The 21,165-nt window shown below is 51.7% G+C and overlaps 1 protein-coding gene across 3 annotated transcripts in view; it reads right to left on the minus strand.

The window, feature by feature from the left end:
* CPNE5 (copine 5) overlaps positions 1–21,165 on the minus strand; it is a 96,143-nt gene that overhangs the window by 63,371 nt on the left and 11,607 nt on the right. For all 3 annotated transcript variants that reach the window (XM_025384375.1, XM_025384374.1, XM_025384379.1), the window contains exons 2-3: positions 15,828–15,868; positions 14,873–14,919 (exon numbers count right to left, since the gene is read on the minus strand). In XM_025384375.1, the coding sequence (XP_025240160.1) occupies positions 14,873–14,919; positions 15,828–15,868 (88 nt within the window). The remainder of the gene's footprint in view (positions 1–14,872; positions 14,920–15,827; positions 15,869–21,165) is intronic.

The raw sequence follows: 21,165 nt of genomic DNA on the forward strand, positions 1-21,165 counted from the left end.
AAGGAGCAGGCATCCTTTACGCAGTTTCCCTCCCCACCCCGCTCCACCCCCAGCATAGGCTCCAAGGAAAACACCCATTAAGGAAGATGACAAGGCTGCTTTTAAAATGGCACTTGCAGCTTCAATAGAGGGGAATACCCTAGAGATTGATTCTGCCTAAGAAGAAAATGGAGTTCCCCCGGAAACAGGACACTACAAGCCCACTCCCAATATCTCCTAGGGCAGGAAAGGGGCACACGAGCTAGGCTGGACAGTGAAAGATTACTAAGCCTCAGAGGTAGTTAAGACATGCAGATCACAAACAACCGCCAAATCCACAATCTGGGGACTTACTGGAGATGTTTTATAGCCTTCATTACTTGGATGAATAACAAAGGGGAAAAAAATGCTAAAACTTGGATTTTAAAATCTAAGAAGCTACCACGTCCCCTCAGGCCCAATGTACACCCCATTAATGATGGCAGAAACACAACTGAAGAGACATTGAAAAAAAAATCAATTTGGCGGCTGTATTTCATTCTACATAGACTTATAGAGTTTTCAAGCCAGAAGGGACTTGGAGAGATGAGATATTAGCACCCGAGCATTGGGAACCACAGGAAGGCATGCAATCTAACTGCTGTACAGCAAATCCTGCTTAGGGAAGGAGCAGGTGGGTTAACCCCTCACCACCTGTGATACGGAGCGCAGCCAGCCCTGTTCATTCTGCCAGCTCCCTGGGCGTGCCTGTCCATGCTTCCAAGCCTTTCTGAGCCCTCTGTCCACACTTTGGGCTCTGAGGATACCGGGAGTGAGGGATCCTCACTTTGCTCACAGACCACCAAACACTGGTAAGCACAGGAATTCTGATGAAAAAGGCTGAAGGATACCCAGAGATCTGCATGCAGGATGTGATGCAGAGAGCCCTAGAGAATTGTTAGGGAAGGCGGGCAAGTGTGCACTGGGGAGGTTGAGGGATGAAAACTGGGCAGGAGGTTGAGTGACAGGGGACGTGACAGGGGACCTCCCTGACTCCCGGGGCTCGGATGGCCTCTTACTGGGCAGAAGGAAAGAAAAAGTACAAATGAGAAGGAAGCCTGGAAATGAGGGAGTTTGCCTTCTGAAAGGCTCTCTCCCTGGCAACAAAACTCAGTGGAAAAAGCTGACATGCCCCAAAAGATGCTCCTAAAACCTCTATGACTAAGCTCCATGAATATCAATGAAGCAGCATTAATTACATACCATCAGTTCCAGCGAGACCCTCAAAGTGGGGGCAGACTTGAAACTTATTTGGAGACTAAATTAGGTGACTCCCTGGGACTCTGCCACACAGGAGAGCTGGGATGTATGGAGCAGGTAGGCAGCTGTGTCACCAGACTGCCCTCAGAGGGAAGCCCAGAGCAGGGCTGAGGTTGAGAACCCAGGTTGGGCAAGCAAGGTCTTCCTGCCCCACCTCCAACTATGGGGCCAGGAGGGGCCAGCCTCTGTCGAGACATAGGCGCCTAGCCCGCAGGGAGCTCTTGGGGCTGGCAGTCGGGCCTGGGCTGATTTGGAGGCTGGAGAGTCTCCTGCTGCCCACCCCAGCTCCAATCTTCATCCTACAGGAGATTGCTTCCCTTTGAACAGGATCACTATTGTTTCCTCACCCTGTGGCTTCCAGTGGGGTTTGGCCAGTGGGAGGCACTGGCAGATGGGAGACGGGAAGAGACAGAGGTTGGGGTATTTCTTCCCACTCCTGCCCAGCCTCAGCTCCATGGTTCTGGGAGGGGCTGCTTCCCTCGAGGACCACAAACCCCACCAGGCAGGCCCTCTACCTCCCTCTCAGAGAGCAGCACTGCCTTCTCCCATCGCCATGCAAGCCTGGGTGCTAACTAACCTGTAAGAGGCTTATGCTGTGAATGGAGGCTGGGACTAGGTCTGACAATTTTTATCCCTATAGTTTCTCTACTCCCTAGCGCAGTCTCTGAACTTCTGGGATTACTGTGCCAGCTCCCTTGTTAACACTTCCCGTGGGTCTGGGTGGACCCACAGATCAGGTGATAATGTGAGTGTCCCTGACCTAATACTCTGCCCAACCTCTATCCCTTTCCCTGCAGCCCCCACACACAGAGAGACAGGAGAGAGAGAGGGGAGGGAAGAGGAGAGAGAGAGAGAGAGAGATTGAGAGAGAGAGAGGAGAGAGATAGTCCTCGACTCTTCTGCGATTTCCTTTTAAAAATATTAACAAGTTGGGCCAGCACTTTGGGAGGCAGGAGGATCGCTTGAACCTAGGAGTTCGAGACCAACCTGGGCAACATAGTGAGACCCCATCACTACAAAAAATAAGAAAATTAGCCAGGCATGGAAGCACACGTCTGTAGTCCCAGCTACTTGGGAGGCTGAGGCAGAAGGGTCAATTGAGCCCAGGAGACTGAGGCTGCAGTAAGCCGTGATCATGCCACTGCACTCCAGCCTGGGCGACAGAGCAAGACCCTGTCTCAAAAACAAACAAACAAACAAACAAAGAACAACAATAAAAAAACAACCAAAACAACAACCAAAAAAAACCCCAAATTGACCTAGGACCTGATTTTAGAGCTGGAAGGAACCAAATCCTCTCAATGAACACATAAGAAAACACAGGCAGAGAAGGTGGGAGGGGGGCTGTTCTGACCAGGTCACACAGCTCATTAGAAAACGGATGCTGACAGTAATCCAGCCGGTGGGGCTCCCAGCGCTGAGTGGAGCCCTGGTTCACCCAGAAGTCTGTGGACACTCCTGCTCAGGTTTCTTTCTTACTCCCGCTCCTCCTCCTCCTCCTTCTGCTTGGTATCCTGACTTCTCAGCTTCAAAACACTTCCACACATCCACGATCTCATTTAACCCCTCCAATGACCCCGTGGAGATGAAATTATTATCATCCACACTTTACCGATGAAGGAACAGAGCTCTTGGAGGCCAGAGAAGCCCTCCCAGAGGCAACCCATGGTGGGTGAGGAAGGGCCAGGACTCGCAGGAGTGAGAAAGGCAGAGCATCCCTCGTGCTCACCACAGCCCCTACCTCAGGCATGCATGGGTGGCTCACTGCAAGCCTGAACAATCTTCACGGGCCTGGATTTAGGCAGCTCTTGCCTTTTTACAAATTACAACTGGGTGGAGCTTCGGAGCCATCCCCCCGCTGCAAAGCCCCCAGGGGCTGTGCCAGTGGGATAGGAGGCTGGAGCTGACAGACTGCTCTCTACCTCACAAGCTTCTCACCTTTCCCCAGCTGTAACTCCCTGTGATCTTTTCATATATTATTGATGGCTCCTTAATTGGGGATTCTAAAAGCCTGGCTGCAGAGCCCAGCCCTGGCCCCTCATGAATCATGTTCACCAGGATTAAAATAGAGGCCAGAAAGCTACCTGACTCAAATAGAAACGGAAAAAGGGAATGTGCTTTCCAAGGCTGGCCCTGGGAACAGGAGCCAGGTGGGGGAGCCCAGGGGCTGGGAAGAATGGCTTGAGATCTGGGGACAGGAAAGGAGGGCCTGGGGATTTGGAGGAGCATGGAGGATCTGGCCATGCCAGGCGGGCCACCATCTTGGGTCTGGAAGGTTCTCTCTGGTTCTGTCACTGAAGGAGTCCAGAATTCCGTGGCCACCCCTCCTTGTTGCAGTGAGGAAAACCAGGTCCAGAGAGAGATGGGGCTTGCCTAAAATCACAGGGAGTGAGCCATGACCTTGGCACCTTTTGTTTATTTGGCCCGGTGACCTCCCAAATGGCTGCCTGTTTTGTTATGGCTTCCAGGTAAGGCAGAGCAGAGGTGGAGACAGGGGCCCTGAGTTAGGGGAGCCCAGGCTCTAAAGGCCTCCCTGTTCTCAGGCCTGGACAGAGAAGCCTCCATATCTCGGTATCTTGCCCAGCGACCAGGGTAGGGTGTGAAACTTTACCAAGCTTAGAATGAAAGACTTCCTGCCAAGAAGCTTAGTTCCTAATTAGCCATTGTTTCAGATAATCTGTTCAATCATCCCAGCTCCTGGGGGAATGACCCTTTACCAATGAGCCTGGCTGCCAAGCTACCGACAAAACACTCTCCACCGCCCTGTCCCCACCCCCAGCCTTCCAGCCCCGGGTCTGACTGTAGAGGGTGGGAGGCCTGAGCAGTCCCCACCCTAAAGGAAGCCAAGCATCATCGAGGGGGTCCTGGGACTTGTCCCCCAGCTCACCCCAAAACATTGATAGCTCCTGCCCAATGGCATCACGATGTCTGAAATGATACTGTCAATGGTTCCTTCCTCCAGATAAAGCACTGGTTTCTCACTTAGGGCTTCTTATAAGAAGAGCCATTATTGAGCTTTTTCTGCAGGCCAGGCACTTTACACGAATTAGCTTATTTACTCCTCACAGCAGGCTTGTGAGCCTAAGCGCCAGCCGAGATCCCCCAGCTGGGCAGGTGGCAGGCCCATTTTTAAACTTGACTTTGGAGTGCACACTTTCAACAGCTCAGCCACAACTCTAAAGTGCACCTGGACACTAACACTGAAAAGCAAATAGATCTATCAGCCACCAGGGGACCTGGCCTAGAACTCAGGGTTTACTAGAAAAGCCAACTCCTTTCTTCAAATGAAATCTCAGGCTCATGTCTAATGTATTACCCAGAAATAATGAACACCTCTGCTTGAAGGAGGAAAGGGAGGCAGGAGCTACACACACATTCACAGTTGGTCCTGGAGCTGCCACCCTCAAATCCTGGGGATAGAAAAGCACACTTTGGGCTAGGTGCAGTGGCTCATGCCTGTAATCCCAGCACTTTGGGAGGCCAAGGCAGGTGGATCTCCTGAGCTCAGGAGTTCGAGACCAGCCTGGCCAACATGGTGAAACTCCGTCTCTACTAAAAATACAAAAATTAGCCGAGGGGTAGCGGTGTGTGCCTGTAATCCCAGCGACTCGGGAGGCTGAGGCAGGAGAATTGCTTGGACCCAGGAGGTGGAGGTTGCAGTGAGCCGAGATTGTGTCACTGCACTCCAGCCTGGGTGACAGAGTGAGACTCCGTCTCAAAAACAAACAAACAAACAAACAAGAGAAGCCCACTTTGAAAGTCAGTGGCCTGGGCAGAGGAGAAAACCAGGGACCCCGACTTGGAAAACCACATTCACATCCCGGCTCTGCCACTTTCTAGCTGAGTTGCTGGGCGAAGCCAGGATCCCTCTGAGCTCTGCTTCCTCATCTGGGTGTGGCGAGGGCCAAGGGAGACAATGGGGTGCTGCTGATGTGGAGACTGTACAGGGTAGAAGGCATGTCAGTCACCCTCCTATTTAAGGAGGGACAGGAAAGGGGATACAGCCTCTTTACAGCTTGCCTGATGGTACTGTATAATAATAATAAGAATGTTTACAAGTCCTGAGCACAGGCAGGCACTGCTAAGTGATTCTGCCATGTGGTCCCTACCACAGTCCACTAAGCAGGCATTGGGATCCCATTTTACTGATGAAAAAAACCAAGGCTCAGAGAGAGGTTAAGGAGAAAGTGGCAAAGTCAGGATTCGAAGGGACATCCCAGACAGCACCTCACTGTGCCAAAGCAGGTTTTAAAGCCCTAACCCTAAGACTGTGAGTTGGGGCCCATAGACCCATCTAGTCCCTAAAGTAAAGCTTTGGTCCTGGACTGCCTAACCCCAATCACAGGGAGTCAGAGCCCTGAAAATTCAGCTGCATGACAAAAGCAAAGGCCACTAAAGGCTTTCCAAGTGACCTAAGGCTCAGGAGGGACCTCTCTTTGCAGAGGCAGACTTCTCTGCAAAAAGCGGAGAGTCCAGAAAGACAACCCCAAGCTTGCCTTGGAGTCCACCTCTTTGAGAGGCCTGCCTTCCGCTTTGTGCCTTAGCAATGCTGATGGTCCACTCATTCCTTTATATCTTTAGATTATGGTCTATGTGGAATGACCAAGGCCAGGTCAACAGGGAGCCTAATTTGGGCTCAAGGCCTGGCAGGCAGAGGGCTATTCATTTCAGATTTAAACTCTTGGCATTGAACACACTGGATCCCCAGTATCCTTGCCCACCACAGTCTTATTCCAAAACCTCCACAAGACTGCAAATTATCTTCCTGCTTCTGCCCTTTCCCCTGCAGTCCACTCTGCACACAGTGGCCAGGGCTGTCTTTCTGAACCATAAACCAGGCTGCATCACTCCCCTGCTTAAAACCCTTAAATAGGCCAGGCGTGGTGGCTCACACCTGTAATCCCAGCACTTTGGGATACTGAGGTGGGAGGGTCACCTGAGGTCAGGAGTTTAAGACCAGCCTGCCCAACATGGTGAAACTCCGCCTCTACTAAAAATACAAAAATTAGCCGGGCATGGTGGCGCATGCCTATAGTCCCAGCTACTTGGGAGGCTGAGGCAGGAGAATCACTTGAACCCGGGAGGAAGAGGTTTCAGTGAGCCGAGATTGAGCCACTGCACTCCAGCCTGGGCAACAGAGCAAGACTCCATCTCAAACAAAACAAAATAAAACCTTCAAATAGCTTAGCATCACACTTAGATCAGTATTGGAACTCTTTCTATGGCCTCTACAGGATCTGAAACTGATGACCTCTGTGACTGTATTGCCCACTGTCTTCATTGTTCATACCACTCAAACTACACCAGCCTTGTTTTTGTCCTTGAATAAGCTGGCTCCTGCCTCAGGGCCTTTGCACTCGCTGTTCCCTCCACCTAGAGCACCCTGCCCCTCAGAATGATGCATAGCACCACTCAGGCCGCAGCTCCAGTGCCACCAGGGTTGGCTTAGTTCACAGGACCTCCAAGGGTGGCCTTTCCCACTGTGATGGAGAGCCCAGGTCAACGGTAGATTGCAGTTAATATTTCCAGGCATTTTCACAAGCATTACCTTAGTCTACCCACGAAGGTCTCTCAGCCTCATTTTATAGATTAGTAATCTGAGACTTGAGAAGATAAATAACTCACCTAGGTCACACAGTTAGTAAATGTCAGAGCTGGTATGAAAACCCAGGGTTTTGGACATCAAGTTCAGGCCTCATCTGACAAATGCATTTGACTGTTATTCATGATGTCTTTAGGGACCAAATGGGAAAATACAGCGCATAGGTAACTGAACGACCTACCCCAAAGGTCAATTAAAAAACTGAGGTCAATCTGGGAAAAGGTCTCTAGTGGAGGAACCCAGCACTCCATCCCATTCAATTCCTTGTCATCTGTGTGGGTGAGGACTACAGCTGACCCAGGACCAAGAGGCATGACCAAGATGCTGAATGCACAATCGTAATTCAACTTGGTCTCCATAAACTGTAACAACGGACTGAATCCAACAAATGACACATGATGGCAATAAAAGTGAAATCACAGATTTAGGTTCAAAAACTCATTGCCAAGTCCGAGGTAGGGAACTTGGCAATGCTATTTGGACAGCAACTCATGGAGAAAGACACAGAAGTCCCCAAACTCAATAGGAATTAAGTCAAAAACACCTGCCAAAAGATCAGCGGGATACCACATAGTGTCGCTAGATGTGCAATCCTCAGAAGCAGACACATAACATGCAGAGGCCAGCGGGGAGGACAGTGAGGATCTAGGGTGAGCCCCTGTGTGGAGGGAGCCAGCCCGTGATGCTCTGGGCTGCAGAAGGGGATGGCGGGGACACATGCTGTCCAGGAGGAGTGCTCAGGTTGGTAAAGGGACAGGAAACAGTGATATAAAAAGCCTCAGTTTCCTCCTCTGTCAAATGGGGCAATAATAATACCTCTTTCATAGGATTGTTGTGAAGATTCATTGAGTTAATGCAGGTAAAGTACTTAGAACAGTGTCTATGGTCGGTCATGGTGGCTCACGCCTGCAATCCCAACACTTTGGGAGGCCGAGGCAGGTGGATCACTGGAGGTCAGGAGTTCAAGACCAGCCTGAAACCAACCCTATCTCTACTAAAAATACAAAATTAGTCGGGCATGGTGGCGCACGCCTGTAATCCCAGCTACTCAGGAGGCTGAGGCAGGAGAATTGCTTGAACCCGGGAGGTGGAGGTTGCAGTGCGCAGTGATTGTGCCATTGTACACCAGCCTGGGCGACATAGCAAGACACCATCTCAAAAAGAACAGAACAGTGTCTGGCACATTACTGTCGTGTGTTTGCCATTATCACTACTGTTGTTGGTATCATCTCCCTGGGTTGAAAGTGAGCTCCTCTGGTTGTAGGCAATGTCTGGTACCCCTTTGCACCCCCAGCATTCATCCCCCAGCACATAGTAGGTGCCTGCTGTAGTCTGAATGTTTGCATCCCTCCGAAATTCATGTCGAAATTCTTACCTCATTGTGATGGTATTCAGAGGTGAGGCTTTGGGGAGGTGATTAGGTCAGGAGGGCAGAGCCCTCATGAATGGGATTAGAGTGTGTTCATCCCTCCCACCATGTGAGGACACAGCAAGATGGAATCGGCCCTCACCAGACATTGAATTTGCTGGTGCCTTGATATTGGACTTCCTGGCCTCCAGAACTGTGCAAATAAATTTCTGTTGGTCATAAGCTACCCAGTTTATGGTATTTTTGTTATAGCAGCCTGAACATACTGAGATGGTGCCCAACACATGCTTGAAGACACATGTCAAGTTGCCCCGAGGAAGATGGTTCAGAATATTTAGAGATGAACCATCAATCTCAGCTGCTGGTGAAAAGTTAAACAGGATAATTTTGCTCAAAAAAGAGACTGAGCGCTTTGGCAGGTTCATGTGGGTGTGGTGGCTGGGGCCACATGACTGCAGTGGTATGGGGCGATCTGCCGGACACCCTAAGATTCTGTGACTCCCATTTCTTTTTCCAACAGGCCCTCAGCCAAGACAGTGGCCTGGTGAGGGAAGGGTAGGGATCTCCATACCCACTTTTCAAATGGGGAGCCTAGAGGGGTTCCCTCTCATGTCCCTCTTCCCAGTGAGAGCATTTCTGGGACTCTTCCCACCTGGCCATCCCACCTTCCCCAGGACATGCAGCAGGCCCTGGCCTGCCTCGATGCAAACAGTGCTTGATTTTCTAGGCTAAAATTACATCTTGAGTCAATTTTCATGAAATGTGGTGACATATTTAGGTGCTGGGAAGATGGAGCTTTCTCAGAAGGCATAAAAATGACCCAAATGGTTAAAACCAGCTGAAAGCCAGCAGCCAGAGGCCACGAGAGCAGATTTCATCCCTCCCGGGACTGGCTTATCTGCAGCCTCATGCAAACCCCGCTACAGAGAAAGTGCTGTGCCTGCACTTGACTCCCCCGACCCCCGATCACCGGATTATTATATCTTGGCCAAGATTCTGGTAACAGAGAGGTGATTTGTTCCTGAAGGGCAATGAACTAGATGGAGGAGTGGCGGGAATGGTTCCTGTTTATTTGCAAGGGCAGTCTTCCATCCAGGGGCAGCTCCATAGAGACAATCTGGACTTTTCTTTCATTCTCCATTTCTGATACTTTCCTCTGTGGGTCGCACAGAGAATCAAGCAAGGAATTACAGCCCCTCTGCCATCCCCAGTATGTTTGTTTGCTTTCAAGATAGGGTCGCGTTCTGTTGCCCAGGCTGGAGAGCAGCGGTGCAATCTAGGATTACTGCAACCTCTGTCTCCTGGGTTCAAGCGATTCTCCTGACTCAGCCTCCCAAGTAGCTGGGACCACAAGTGTGCGTCACCATGCCCGTCTAATTTTTATATTTTCAGTAGGGATGGGGTTTTGCTATGTTGGCTAGGCTCTCCCCAGTATGTTTAAATGCATCTTCCTTTCTCCACAAAAAGCTGTGTGAAGGCCGGGTGTGGTGGCTTACACCTGTAATCCCAGCACTTTGGGAGGCTGAGGTGGATGGATCATCTGAGGTCAGTATTTCAAGACCAGCCCAGCCAATATGGTGAAACCCCGTCTCTACTAAAAATACAAAATTAGCTGAGCATGGTGGTGCACAGCTGTAATCCCAGCTACCCAGGAGGCTGAGGCAGGAGAATCATTTGAACTTGGGAGGTAGAGGTTGCAGTGAGCCGAGATCATGCTATTGCACTCCAGCCTGGGCAAAAGGAATGAAACTTCACTCAAAAATAAATAAATAAATAAAGCTGTGTGAAACAGCATGTGCCCTAGGGGTGGCCTATGTGGCTGAGCTCTGCCATCTTCACTCCTGGAGTCTGGGCATGGGTCCTGCTCACCTCTCATAAATGAGGTCAGCCTCCTTGATTTTTACAGACCCTTCTGTTCTGATATTCTCACTCTACAACTCCAGCTGTCCTCAGCCTGACATCCATGAACTCCCTGTATTGACTCTTTCTCTATCTTGCAAGCCTCACACCCTGAACACCAGCCATGCTCCTCTGTCTGTGCTGGATGGCCTCCGTTGGCCCCTCTGGTTCCACTCCCGGCCTTTCCCCACACTGCTCTGTGCCCAGGAAGGCTGACCCAAGTAGACTGCCCCAGTGATCTGTTGGCCCTAGGTCTCCTAGTGAGGTTCCACCAATGGGAGGCACCAGCAGGAGATAGGAGGGCAGGAAGAGAATGAGGTTGCCTGAGTTGACTACGTCCCTCCACTGGGGCTCCTGGTCCTGTTTGGAAGTCCCCTGGGGTTCCAGAAACCAGAATTCCCCTTCCTCCCCAGGCCTGGAGTAGTAATGGCTCCCTCCTATTGCTACCCTTGAGACTCACCATCTTTCATTGATTTCCTTGAACCCTATCCACCCCTTTATTACATCCCTCAACAGTGCAGGATGCTACTGGGCCCCTGGGTTTTCGCACATCACTGAAACCTGAAACCCCGCTCAACTCAGCTTCTCCGCAGACTGAGGCCAGTCCTGCCCCATCTGTAGAATGAGGAGGTTGAGCCAGATGATCTTGAAAGTTCCTTCCAACCCATACCTCCTCTGCTCCACATCATGCACCCCAGGCAAATGGCTTGTATTTGGGCTCAAATTCCATCAAAAAAAATCCAAATGACCTGTCAAAATGCCTTAGTTGAACGTGGTCTTCCGGCTGCGACTTTCCCTCCCTGAATTCCCATTTTCTTCCATCCATACTTCCCTTCTCATCATTCCTATTAGGATTGTTCATCCACATGCGTCTCCCCTCCCAGGCTGCATATCTAGTTCCAATTCACACATTTGGTGATGCTCTGTTCTTTTGACCCATCTCCCTATCTTCCCCAGCCCCTGGTATATTGCCTGGCACTTCATAAATGCTTTCTGTTGCAAATATTAACTGAGATGGGAAGAGAAACTAGCCAAGGCCCCAAACACTTTGGATGATGCTGTATAATGAATATTTACTAAGCACTGACCATGCACCAAGGCACTTTACTTCCGTCATCTCGTTTCACCCTCACTATAGGCCTATAAGGTAGGAGTTACCCTCTGATGCCAGATGTGGAAACTGAGGTGCAGAGAGGTTAAGTAACTTGCTCTAGGTCCCACCTCCAGAAAGGGCTGGAGTCAGGAGAAAGCACAGGTGTATTCCACACCAAGGCCACCGGTCTTGCCTCTACTCCACCCTGCGGTGGGTGTAGTAACAAGATGTGACTTGTTTTTATTTAGAATTAGAAACCCTCAACCAAATGGAGACAACTCTCAATTACAGAATGTAATTAATGGCTCGCCAAAGAGTGCCCTTCTGAAGAGCCCTTCCAGACTTTCCTTCAAGAATCATGAAGACATTAACACATTCCTCGTTTCTATGAAGCGCAGCCAAAAGGCCTCAAAAGTAAGTAGTTCACTTAAGCAGGCTAAATGTTTCCCTAGCAATCTGGTTTATGCTTTAATTGGCATAGACTCTTGGACAGGGTGGAATAGTAAACTTTAGCCCAGCCCCTGTGGAAATATTTCCCACATTTTTTTGTTTTTGTTTTTTCTGAGACAGGATCTCGCTGTCACCCAGGCTGGAGTGCAGTGGCGCGATCTTGTCTCACTGCAACCTCTGCCTCTCGGGTTCAAGCGATTCTCGTGTCTCAGTCTCCCGAGTAGCTGGGATTACAGGTGCAATGGCAATGTTTTTGCTTTGAGAAGAATCTTGCTCTGTCGCCCAGGCTGGAGTGCAGTGGCGCGATCTCAGCTCACTGCAACCTCCACCTCCCGGGTTCAAGCAATTCTCCTGCCTCAGCCTCCCAAGTAGCTGGAACTACAGGCATGGGCCACACCCAGCTAATTTTTGTATTTTTAATAGAGATGGGCTTTCTCCATGTTGTCCAGGCTAGTCCTGAATTCCTGACCTCAAGTGATCTGCCCACCTCTGCCTCCCACAGTGCTAGGATTACAGGTGTGAGCCACTGAGCCCGGCCCCCACATGTTTTCTTTCTTTCTTTTTTTTATTTGTTTTACAGATGAACTTCCCACATGTTTCATGAATAAAATTCACCCCTTTCAGCCTCTTGGTCCCACCAAGTCTGGGGACCGGGGGCAGAGGGAGACAGTTCCGGCCAGTCCACCAACGAAGAAGGGAAATTCATTAACAAAGCCTGGGTTACTGAAGTGTCACTCAGACTTGATTTAAGACTTTATTAAGCCTTTATTAAGTCTGGGAAGGCCTCCTCACCCTCAGGCTCTCGGCATCGGTCATTTTGTGCACTGTCCCCCTCCCTTCCCCTTTCCTTGGACCCTGGGGACAAGCCTGCATCCTTCTGTTCTTCACAGCTGCCTCCTACCCATCTCTTAGTGGAGACCCCAGGCAGAGTCTCTATCAGGAGCCCACCAGCCTCCCTCCCAGGAGTCAGTGGAGATGGGCATGGGGTGGGGCTGCCAAGGCCAATAGGGCCACACCTTTGGGTAAATCACCTCTTCCCCCCATTCTGGTGCCTCTTCTGATCACCTGGAGCAAGTGCAATCTCCAGCCAGCTCAGGCAGCCATGAAGGCCCCTGCAAGCCGGCTTCAGCTCTGCCGCCCAGCAAGCGCACCCCACCTCCCACCGTGGAAGAAAACAACATTCCTCCCTCGGCCCCTCACCTCCTGGACTTCAACCTTGTCCTTGCTCAGCCAGATCCTCTTCTCCAAGAGAAAGGAGGGAGGTTTTGTTGTTCAAACAGGAGCTAGAGGCTCCCATGACCCCGCATCCTCACCCAGTTCCCCTTCCTCTGTTTCCTCTTTTCACCTGAAAACATTCTCCCGCGAGAACTCAGTGAGGGAGGGAGGAGGCAGAGGTAGCAATGTGGCAACAGCCACCATGGCCTTGTCAGCCTCTGTAGGCCCAGCTCCCTTTCCTAATCCATTCTTTTTTTTTTTTTTTTTTTTTTTTTTTGAGATGGAGTCTCACTCTGTCGCCCAGGCTGGAGTGCAGTGGTTCGATCTCGGCTCACTGCAACCTCCGCCTCCTGGGTTCAAGCAATTCTCCTGCCTCAGCTTCCCAAATAGCTGAGACTACAGGCACGCGCCACCACGCCTGGCTAATTCCTAATCCATTCATTTTTTAAACAACCATGTATTAAGCACCTACTGTGTGCTGAACTGTTCTAGGTGCTCCGAATGTAGTAGTGAATAAAGCAGATGAAAATCTCTGCCCTCGGGGAGCTGACACATGACAACATGACAAACAAGATAAATAAGTAGCCTGGCAGGGTGGCATATGTCTGTAATCCCAGCAGTTTGGGAGGCAAAGGCAGGAGGATTGCTTGAGTCCAGGAGTTCCAGACCAGCCTGGACACATGCTGAGACCTCCTATCTACAAAATAAAAAAAAAATTTTTTTTTTAATTAGCCAGGTATGGTGGCATGTGCCTGCAGTCCTAAATACCCGAAGCTGAGGCCGGAGGATCGTTTGAGCCCAGGAGTTTGAAGCTGCAGTGAGTCATGATCACACCACTGCACTCCAGCCTAGGCGACAGAGGAAGACCCTGTCTCAAATAAAAACCAGTGAAGAGGAATAAGAAGTGTTGGAAGGTTGGAACGTCAGACAGGGTGGCCAGAGGAGGCCTCCACAGGGTGACATCTGAGTTAAAACCTTAGGGAAGCATGGAAGGGCCACTAAGCCATGCGGGAAAAGAGCACTCCAGGAAAAAGGAAGAGCAGGTGAAAAGGCCCTGAGGCGGGAGGGGCCGTGTGACTGGAGTGGAGTGGGGAGGGGCTCAGCGTCAGGAGATTAGGTCGGCAGGGAAAGGAAGTCACAACGTGTGGGGACTGGGGGCCATGAAGGCACGGTGGTTTTGCGTGATGGGAGCCACAGGAAGGCTCTGAGCAGAAAAGAGACAGAATTTGACCTGGGTTTTAATAGGATTCTTCTGGCCGCGGGGTGGGGAATAGAGTGAGGGTATCTAGGAGACCCCATTCACCTCACAAATGTCCCTGCCATTCTTGGGAGTGGGCCCTTTAAGTCAGCCCTCTCCCCCTACTCCCTGTTACAAGGGACAAAAGGCACATGGAGTGGGGGTGGGGAAGGGATTGGAAATGAGATGAGGCTGGAAAAGGGCGTTGTCCTGGGTTGGGGTGGGTTTTGGAAGCCAGGGTGGGTTTTGGAAGCCAGGGTGGGGTTTGGAGCTGGGACTTGATTCAATGCAGAAGGGAGTCAAAGTTTTCTGAGCAGGGAAGTCACCTCACCGAAGCCACGCTCACTGTAGTCAGAAACCGTGGGAAGGAAGGTTGCTGTGGATGAGGCCTGGTGCTAGAAGCTGCACTCATGCCTCCAGCCAGCAGACAAGGTCTTAATGGGCACGGACTCCTTCTGCGTTTCCCTGAGACTGGGACTCCCTGAGGACATGGCTATGTCTCCCCTCAGACTGGGGCTTCCTGAGGGCAGGAACCATCCCCTCCATCTTCAGTCTCTTCATGCAACAACAGGGATGGGACTCCGTGGTTTGCATACCTTGCTAGCCTTCAGCAGGGCTTAGATGCTGCAGTTAGAAACACGTCAGGGAAATTGCTCCCGAATTAGAGTCAGACAGGCAGACAGACAGGAACAAGCTGGTGTTTCTGGTGTGGGAAGGGACTGCACCTACCTCCCGCCACTGCTTGTTCTCCATCCCTTGGGTATACATGACGCACACTGTAGGGAGAGGAGAAACAATGGATTAATACCTCAGGCCAAGAGGAAGGAAGGATTAACACCTCAGGCCAAGATGAAAAGGATCCTGGATGGGCAGGCGCCTCAGCAGACCCAGCCTGGGTAGCACTGTTGGATCTGGGTAGGGGTAGAGGGTGTCTCCTGGGGTGGCTGAGATCTTGGTGAGTGAGTCTAGGAATCTGGCCCCCCAAGCCTGGACAGGGTTCTAGATACACCAATTCAGAGGGGTTGCATTGGAGAAGGGAGACTAGGTGGGCCTGGAAGGGGCAACCTTTAGGAGGAGGCTCAGGGCCTCCTCCTAAGCTTCTAGGCCACAGCAAGGGTCTGAAGTGTGAGGCAGGTAGACAGGTGGGCATGATGGAGGACAGGCAGAGGTGTGGTGGGGGAGAGCATCAGAAACCCGCATTGCTCCTTTACAGCCCAGGGCAGTTTCATGAGGCCTCTGATTATCATCAGTCCCACTTTACAGACGGGAAAACTGAGGTTCAGAGGTGGCCAAAGACCCATCCAGGTCACACACTTGGGTGGCACTGCTCAAGGCTTGAACCTGGAAACTCCAAAGTCAGTGCTCATCCCACCAGATCACCTGCCAGCCAATTGGAGCTCTTAGGCATACTGGTTTCTCTGGGACCCTGTGGCCCCAGACCTCCAGCTCCTCCCAGCCTGCTCTGTTGTGTTGAGGCTTCACAAGCGTGTGGGCTGGGAATGGTCAAATCTCCGCAGTAATCTTTCTCAGACACTATGGGCGAAACATTAAACAGGCTTGACACACTTTGAACGGCGCCTGGCACATGGTTAGCACTCAGTAAAGGCTCAAGCATTGCCACTGTAATTAGTCATAGCGTTGTCACTATTATTGTTACCGTTCTTACTGTCAGAGCAGGACTTACGTGGGTCGGACTTGGAAAACATGTCTTTGTCCAAGAGGTTCCTGAAAGAGGAGGAGAGAGGAGGGGTTAGCACGGCCAGCTGAGAGGAGGCGACCTCAGGGGATTCAGGCTGTTACTGAGACCTGGAGGCTGCCTCTGGCCTGCCTCAAGCAAAAGAGTTCCACAATCGTTTATTAGACTTCATTAAAAGCCAGGCACTGGGCAGGCCCTGGAGGTTCCTCAGCCCACCTGCCTAAGGTGTGCAGAGCTCCCTACCTCCCACCTCCATCATCACCACAAGCACTCCAGGTAGGTGCCCTGGCCCTGGTGCCCTGTGTCACACAGCCCCTCACCATCGGGCGATTTCCCAAACTGCCCAATGTCTTAGCCCTTTCTGGAAGCTCTCCTTTAATTACTTCTCCGCTTCTCAAAAAAATAAAATAAAGCAATCAGAACATATCCATCTAGTCTCCCATTTTCTCAAGGCTCTACTTACAGCCAGTTTATTCGATGGTCTCATCTGTGCTGATGGATTAATGAATTACACCTCCCAGGGGAAGGAGACTCATTTGGATAACGTCCTTCTGTGGTCAAGACCAGGGCTAAGGCTAATACATGGCCCTGATAATCAGACTGGACGGCACAGCAGCAAGATGATGGACACAACATTTGGGGACAGAACTGTCTTTCAACAGGTGCTAAGCTCCCATTGTCCTGCCTCCATGCAATAAAGGCTCCCACTTACTGAGCCCCAGTGACGGGTCAGGCAGTGCGCTGTTTTACAAACATGAGCTCCCCGATTCTCATGCTGCCCTTCAAGGTTGGTCCTGGGCAGGCGTTGTCCCATCTTAAAGATGTGGAAGTGGAGGGGAAGCGCCTATATCCTGCACATCTGGTATCCCTCGTTTCACAGTGACCTGTTGCTGTCAGGAAGCAACACATCCCAGTGGAAACGCAGTCTCTGGCCGGGAAGTCATTCAACCTCTCTCAGCCTGTTTCCGCATCAGTACAACAAGACGGTAGTATCAGTCTTGAAGGCTGTTGATGCCCTGCCTGGATCCCCTCAGCCCTCACAGTTCCTGTACACACCCATGGTTTCCTCTTGTGTCTATTTCTCTCCTGAGGGCTTTCTCGGGCAGGCTGTCCGAAAGAGCTGGAAAGTTTATGCTCCCAAAGGGCAGCACTCAACCAACAGGAAGGTGCTAGAGGACGAACTGCTCAGCTTCTTCACTCACCCCGGAGACAGCTCTGCCCTACAGTCTCTCTGAAGTCCCAGAAGGACTGAGCCCCAGGGGCTGCCAGGAGACCTACCCATGAATGTGTCCCATGCTGACCAGGTTTCCCCTTCCCTGCTCCCCTGGTGAGCTGCCAGGCAAGCCCTTCCTGCCTGTGTGGCCGCTCCTGCCAACACTGCCCTCAAGTTCTTTTCCCAACCATGTCAGCCTTGTCCTGCCTCCCTTCCAGAGGTCCCAAGGGATCTTGTCACCTTCCTTCTCCACTCCCAAACCCCTCACAGGTGCCTCTGCCACTTGAACTGCTTTTCCAGAGAAAAGAAACAGTCAACACTGGTCTGTGTTGCTTCGTGAAAACCAACTTCAAATATCAGAGCTAGGCCGGGCACGGTGGCTCACGCCTGTAATCCCAGCACTTTGGGAGGCTGAGACAGGTGGATCACTTGAGGTTAGGAGTTCGAGACCAGCCTGGCCAACATGATGAAACGCATCTCTACTAAAAATACAAAATTAGCCCGGCATGGTGGTATGCACCTGTAATCCCAGCTACTCAGGAGCCTGAGGCAGGAGGATTACCTGAACCGGGGAGATGGAGGTTGCAGTGAGCTGAGACCACACCACTGCACTCCAGCCTTTCTCAAAACAGCAGCAGCAGCAGCAACAACAACAAAACAAAACAAACAAATGTCAGAGCTAGATGAGGCCCTGAGGAGGATCTGTTCCTCTTTCTCCTCCATGATGGGGACACGAAAGACCAGGGAGAGGCAAAGGGCAGCCATGGCCCACGGCAAGCAGTGGTAGAGACAGAAAGGTCTAGAAGGAGGCCTTACCCTGAGTCACTGTCACCAAAGCCCTCAGCAGTGACAGTCTGTTGGGCAACTTGACCCCGTAATCAACCCTACCACTCATGCCCCGCACCCTAAGGTGGGAGCCAAAGATCAACCAACAGACAGACAGACGCAGCAGTAACCTGAGGCCTACACATGGCATCCTCTGGTGCCTGGGGAAGCCCCAGATCGCATTCATGAATCCCCCCAGCTCCAGCCCCTGAGCAGATTCCCACAGATGCCCCCAAGAGAGGAATTCCCAAACAGCTTCAGGAAACCAGTCCCTGGAGAACTCTCACCCCTCCCCGACTCCAGTCTCTATATCCAGGGGCCACCCCCCCAAGGCAGCCGCCCCAAGCTAGGCCTCCCTGACCCCACAGGCAACCACCTCTCTCCTGGCCCCAACCAGCCCCTCCACCAGACCAGACCTGCTCCCAGTCAGCTGTCACTCTGGAAACCATCTGATAAACCTCCCAGCCCTCCACAGACAGCATCAGATGAACGACACACAAGGCAGCTCTGAGAAGTAGGCAGCAGGGGCTGCTACTTCACTCACCCTGGAGACAGCCCTACTCTACAGTCTCTCCGAAGTCACCACAGTCTCTCTGAAGACACCACTTCTACATACAATCATTCACACCGAGGCGGGCTGACATCCCTGGGCCTACATTCTCATCCTGAAGTGTGCTAAATTTGGGGATAGGGGTGTCTATCCTGATTTAAACAAAGGACAAATGCCTTGAGACCAAAGATGACTCTGCAGTAGTGGAACCTGAGGCACAGTGAGGAGCTGAAAGTGATAAGGAAGAGGGGGACTTCTCTACTAAAGCAAGCGCTTTAGGTTTATCTTTGAATTCTATAATGAAATTCAGCAATGACATAAAATCCTCGAATGTTCAAGCTGGAGAGGACCTCAGAGGTCACCTTTCCCAACTCCTTTACAAATCAGGACTGTGAGACTCCGAGGGGCAACACTTGACTCCTCCAAGGTCTGGGTCTCCTCCAAGTGTGGCTCTAGAACTCGGGTCTGGTCGTATCCAGGCTAGGGAGAGAGTGAGACCCTGGACGTCAGCCTAGATACGTGTGTGTTTGTGTGTGTGTGTACGTGTGTGTGTGCGTGCGTGTGTGCGTGCACGCGTGTGTGTGTGCGTGCGCGTGTGTATGTTATGGGGGGTGGGAGGGGGAAGTCTTATCAGACAAGTAGATGGGGCTTTTCCTGGTCCTGCCCACTTCCCAGGTGGGCTAGAGGCACACAGCTAGACTAAGAAACAGTCTAACCACCTGGCTCCTTGCCCGGTGACCTCAAGACCCTCACTGAGTCCTGTGACGTGAGTCACCCTGGCAACCAGCACCCAAGGATAAAGCAAACCCTGTTTCCTCCACTCTCCTGAAATTATTCTTGTCATCCTTCCAGACTATTCCTATCCTTCCTCAGTTTTGCCTTTCCTGGACACCGATGGACAGCTACTTCCTCTCTCTCCCCTGAGCGCTCTCTGGACTGTAGTGTGCAGCCCTGTGACTTGTGGGACCCCATTACATACTCTGTACACGCTCGGTTGCAAAATCATGGGTGTATCTGTCTCTCACACAGGCTGTGCATGCCTCCCACGGCAGGGTTCTCCACCCTACCACAGGCCAGCCTAGCACCTGAGTCAGAGTAGTGGCCTGGCAAGCTGGATGGATGAAGGACGACCAAAAAGAATGGCCAGATGGGTGAGTGAAGCCTCTGTCTCCCGACCTGGGTGGCGCACGGTCAAGCTCAGGGACAGCCCCTTGCACTTCCTCTCAGCGGTGGCATGTAGTAGTTAAGTGCATGGGCTCTGCAGTTAGACAAGCTGGGTTTGCTCACCTTGTGCCTCAGTTTCCCTATCTGTAAAGCAGGGTGGGGGAAGTAAAAATAGTTCAGGGCTGCTGTGGAGATTCGATATGTGGAGCACCTGGGGCCTCATCAGCCTTGTCAGAGAGGTCAGCCGTCCTCGGCCCAGTGCTGAGCGGAGCTGTCACTCTCCCAGTGGATGCTCAGGCACACTTGGTAACAAGCACAGCACAAGCAACCTCCACCCTCGCAGGTCCAAGGAAGAAGCCCGCCTCAACACACTTCCAGGGCTCCCTTCTGAGTCCCTTCCCCAACTCAGCCCCTCTTCAGCCTCCCTTCCATTCCCCACTCTCAGCCTCGAGGGCCTTCTGCCTCTCACCTAGGTCCCTGCACCCTACACTCTCTCTAATCCCACACCTCGTCCACACGTGCCTCCATCCATCCCTCTCCCTAACTGCCTGTCCAGACAGAAGCCTCAGGGCCTGCCAAACCTCCTATCTTGGCTTTGGACAGGTGGCTTCTCCCCATGAACAATGGGCCTCGCACTTCTGGGGCTCACCCCTGCCCTCGGGTATAAAATGGCAGTTCTTTGGCTCTGTTCCCAGAGTCTGGCTGTGTAGGTCTGAAGCAGGGCTCCAGAAGCTATGTTTACACAAGTGCCCCCCAGATATCCCACTATTATGTCTCTGATGGCAGCCATCCAAATACCACATGTTGAGACACCATCTCTTAGGGCCTCAGTTTCCCCCGCTGCAAAGTCACAGACAACACCACACACATGTGCAGCGAAGGCCCTTCGAGGTAAAGCACCTTCCCCCACTGATCCTCACCCTGATCCACTGAGGACTTCCAGGCCCAGGGGCAGCGAGTCACTTGCCCACAGGCACACAGCCAAAAGCCTGGGGGAGGAAACCGGGTCTTCCGCCCTAAGGAAGGGCCCGAGACACCAGGGCACAGACAAGAACAGACCACAAGTACTTTTTCTCCACGTTCTGTCTTTGGAGAGCACAAAGAGAAATTTTTTTTAACAGGAAAAACGTATTTTTTTTTTAAGAGCATACAACCCTTCCGCTGTCTGCACAGCAGCCTGGAGCCTGGCTTCTTTTGTCCCTTAAATCAAGGCCAAGGAAGCAGAGCCAAGAGCCCCTCTCCTCCCCGCTTACCCTTGAGGAACCATTTCCAATTCACTGGCAGTGAGAAAACGGTCATTCACTAGACTGTGAGGTCAGAAGTCTCCAAGGCCCCAGCAAGGACAGAAAGCACCGGAAGGGCAAAATGAGAGCCCCTGGCAGGTGCTAAAAGGGGGGCCACAGGGTAACACCTCCCATCTGGGGGGGCTTAATAAAGAAGCTGGGCACATATAGTCTTAGCTACTCGGGAGGCCAAGGAGGGAGGATCACTTGAGCTCAGGAGTTTGAGACTAGCCTGGGCAACACAGTGAGATCTCATCTCTAAAACAACAACAAACCAAAAAAAAAAAGGTA

This window comes from Theropithecus gelada, chromosome 4 (genome assembly GCF_003255815.1).
Source record: "Theropithecus gelada isolate Dixy chromosome 4, Tgel_1.0, whole genome shotgun sequence".
In the NCBI taxonomy this organism is placed as follows: domain Eukaryota; kingdom Metazoa; phylum Chordata; class Mammalia; order Primates; family Cercopithecidae; genus Theropithecus; species Theropithecus gelada.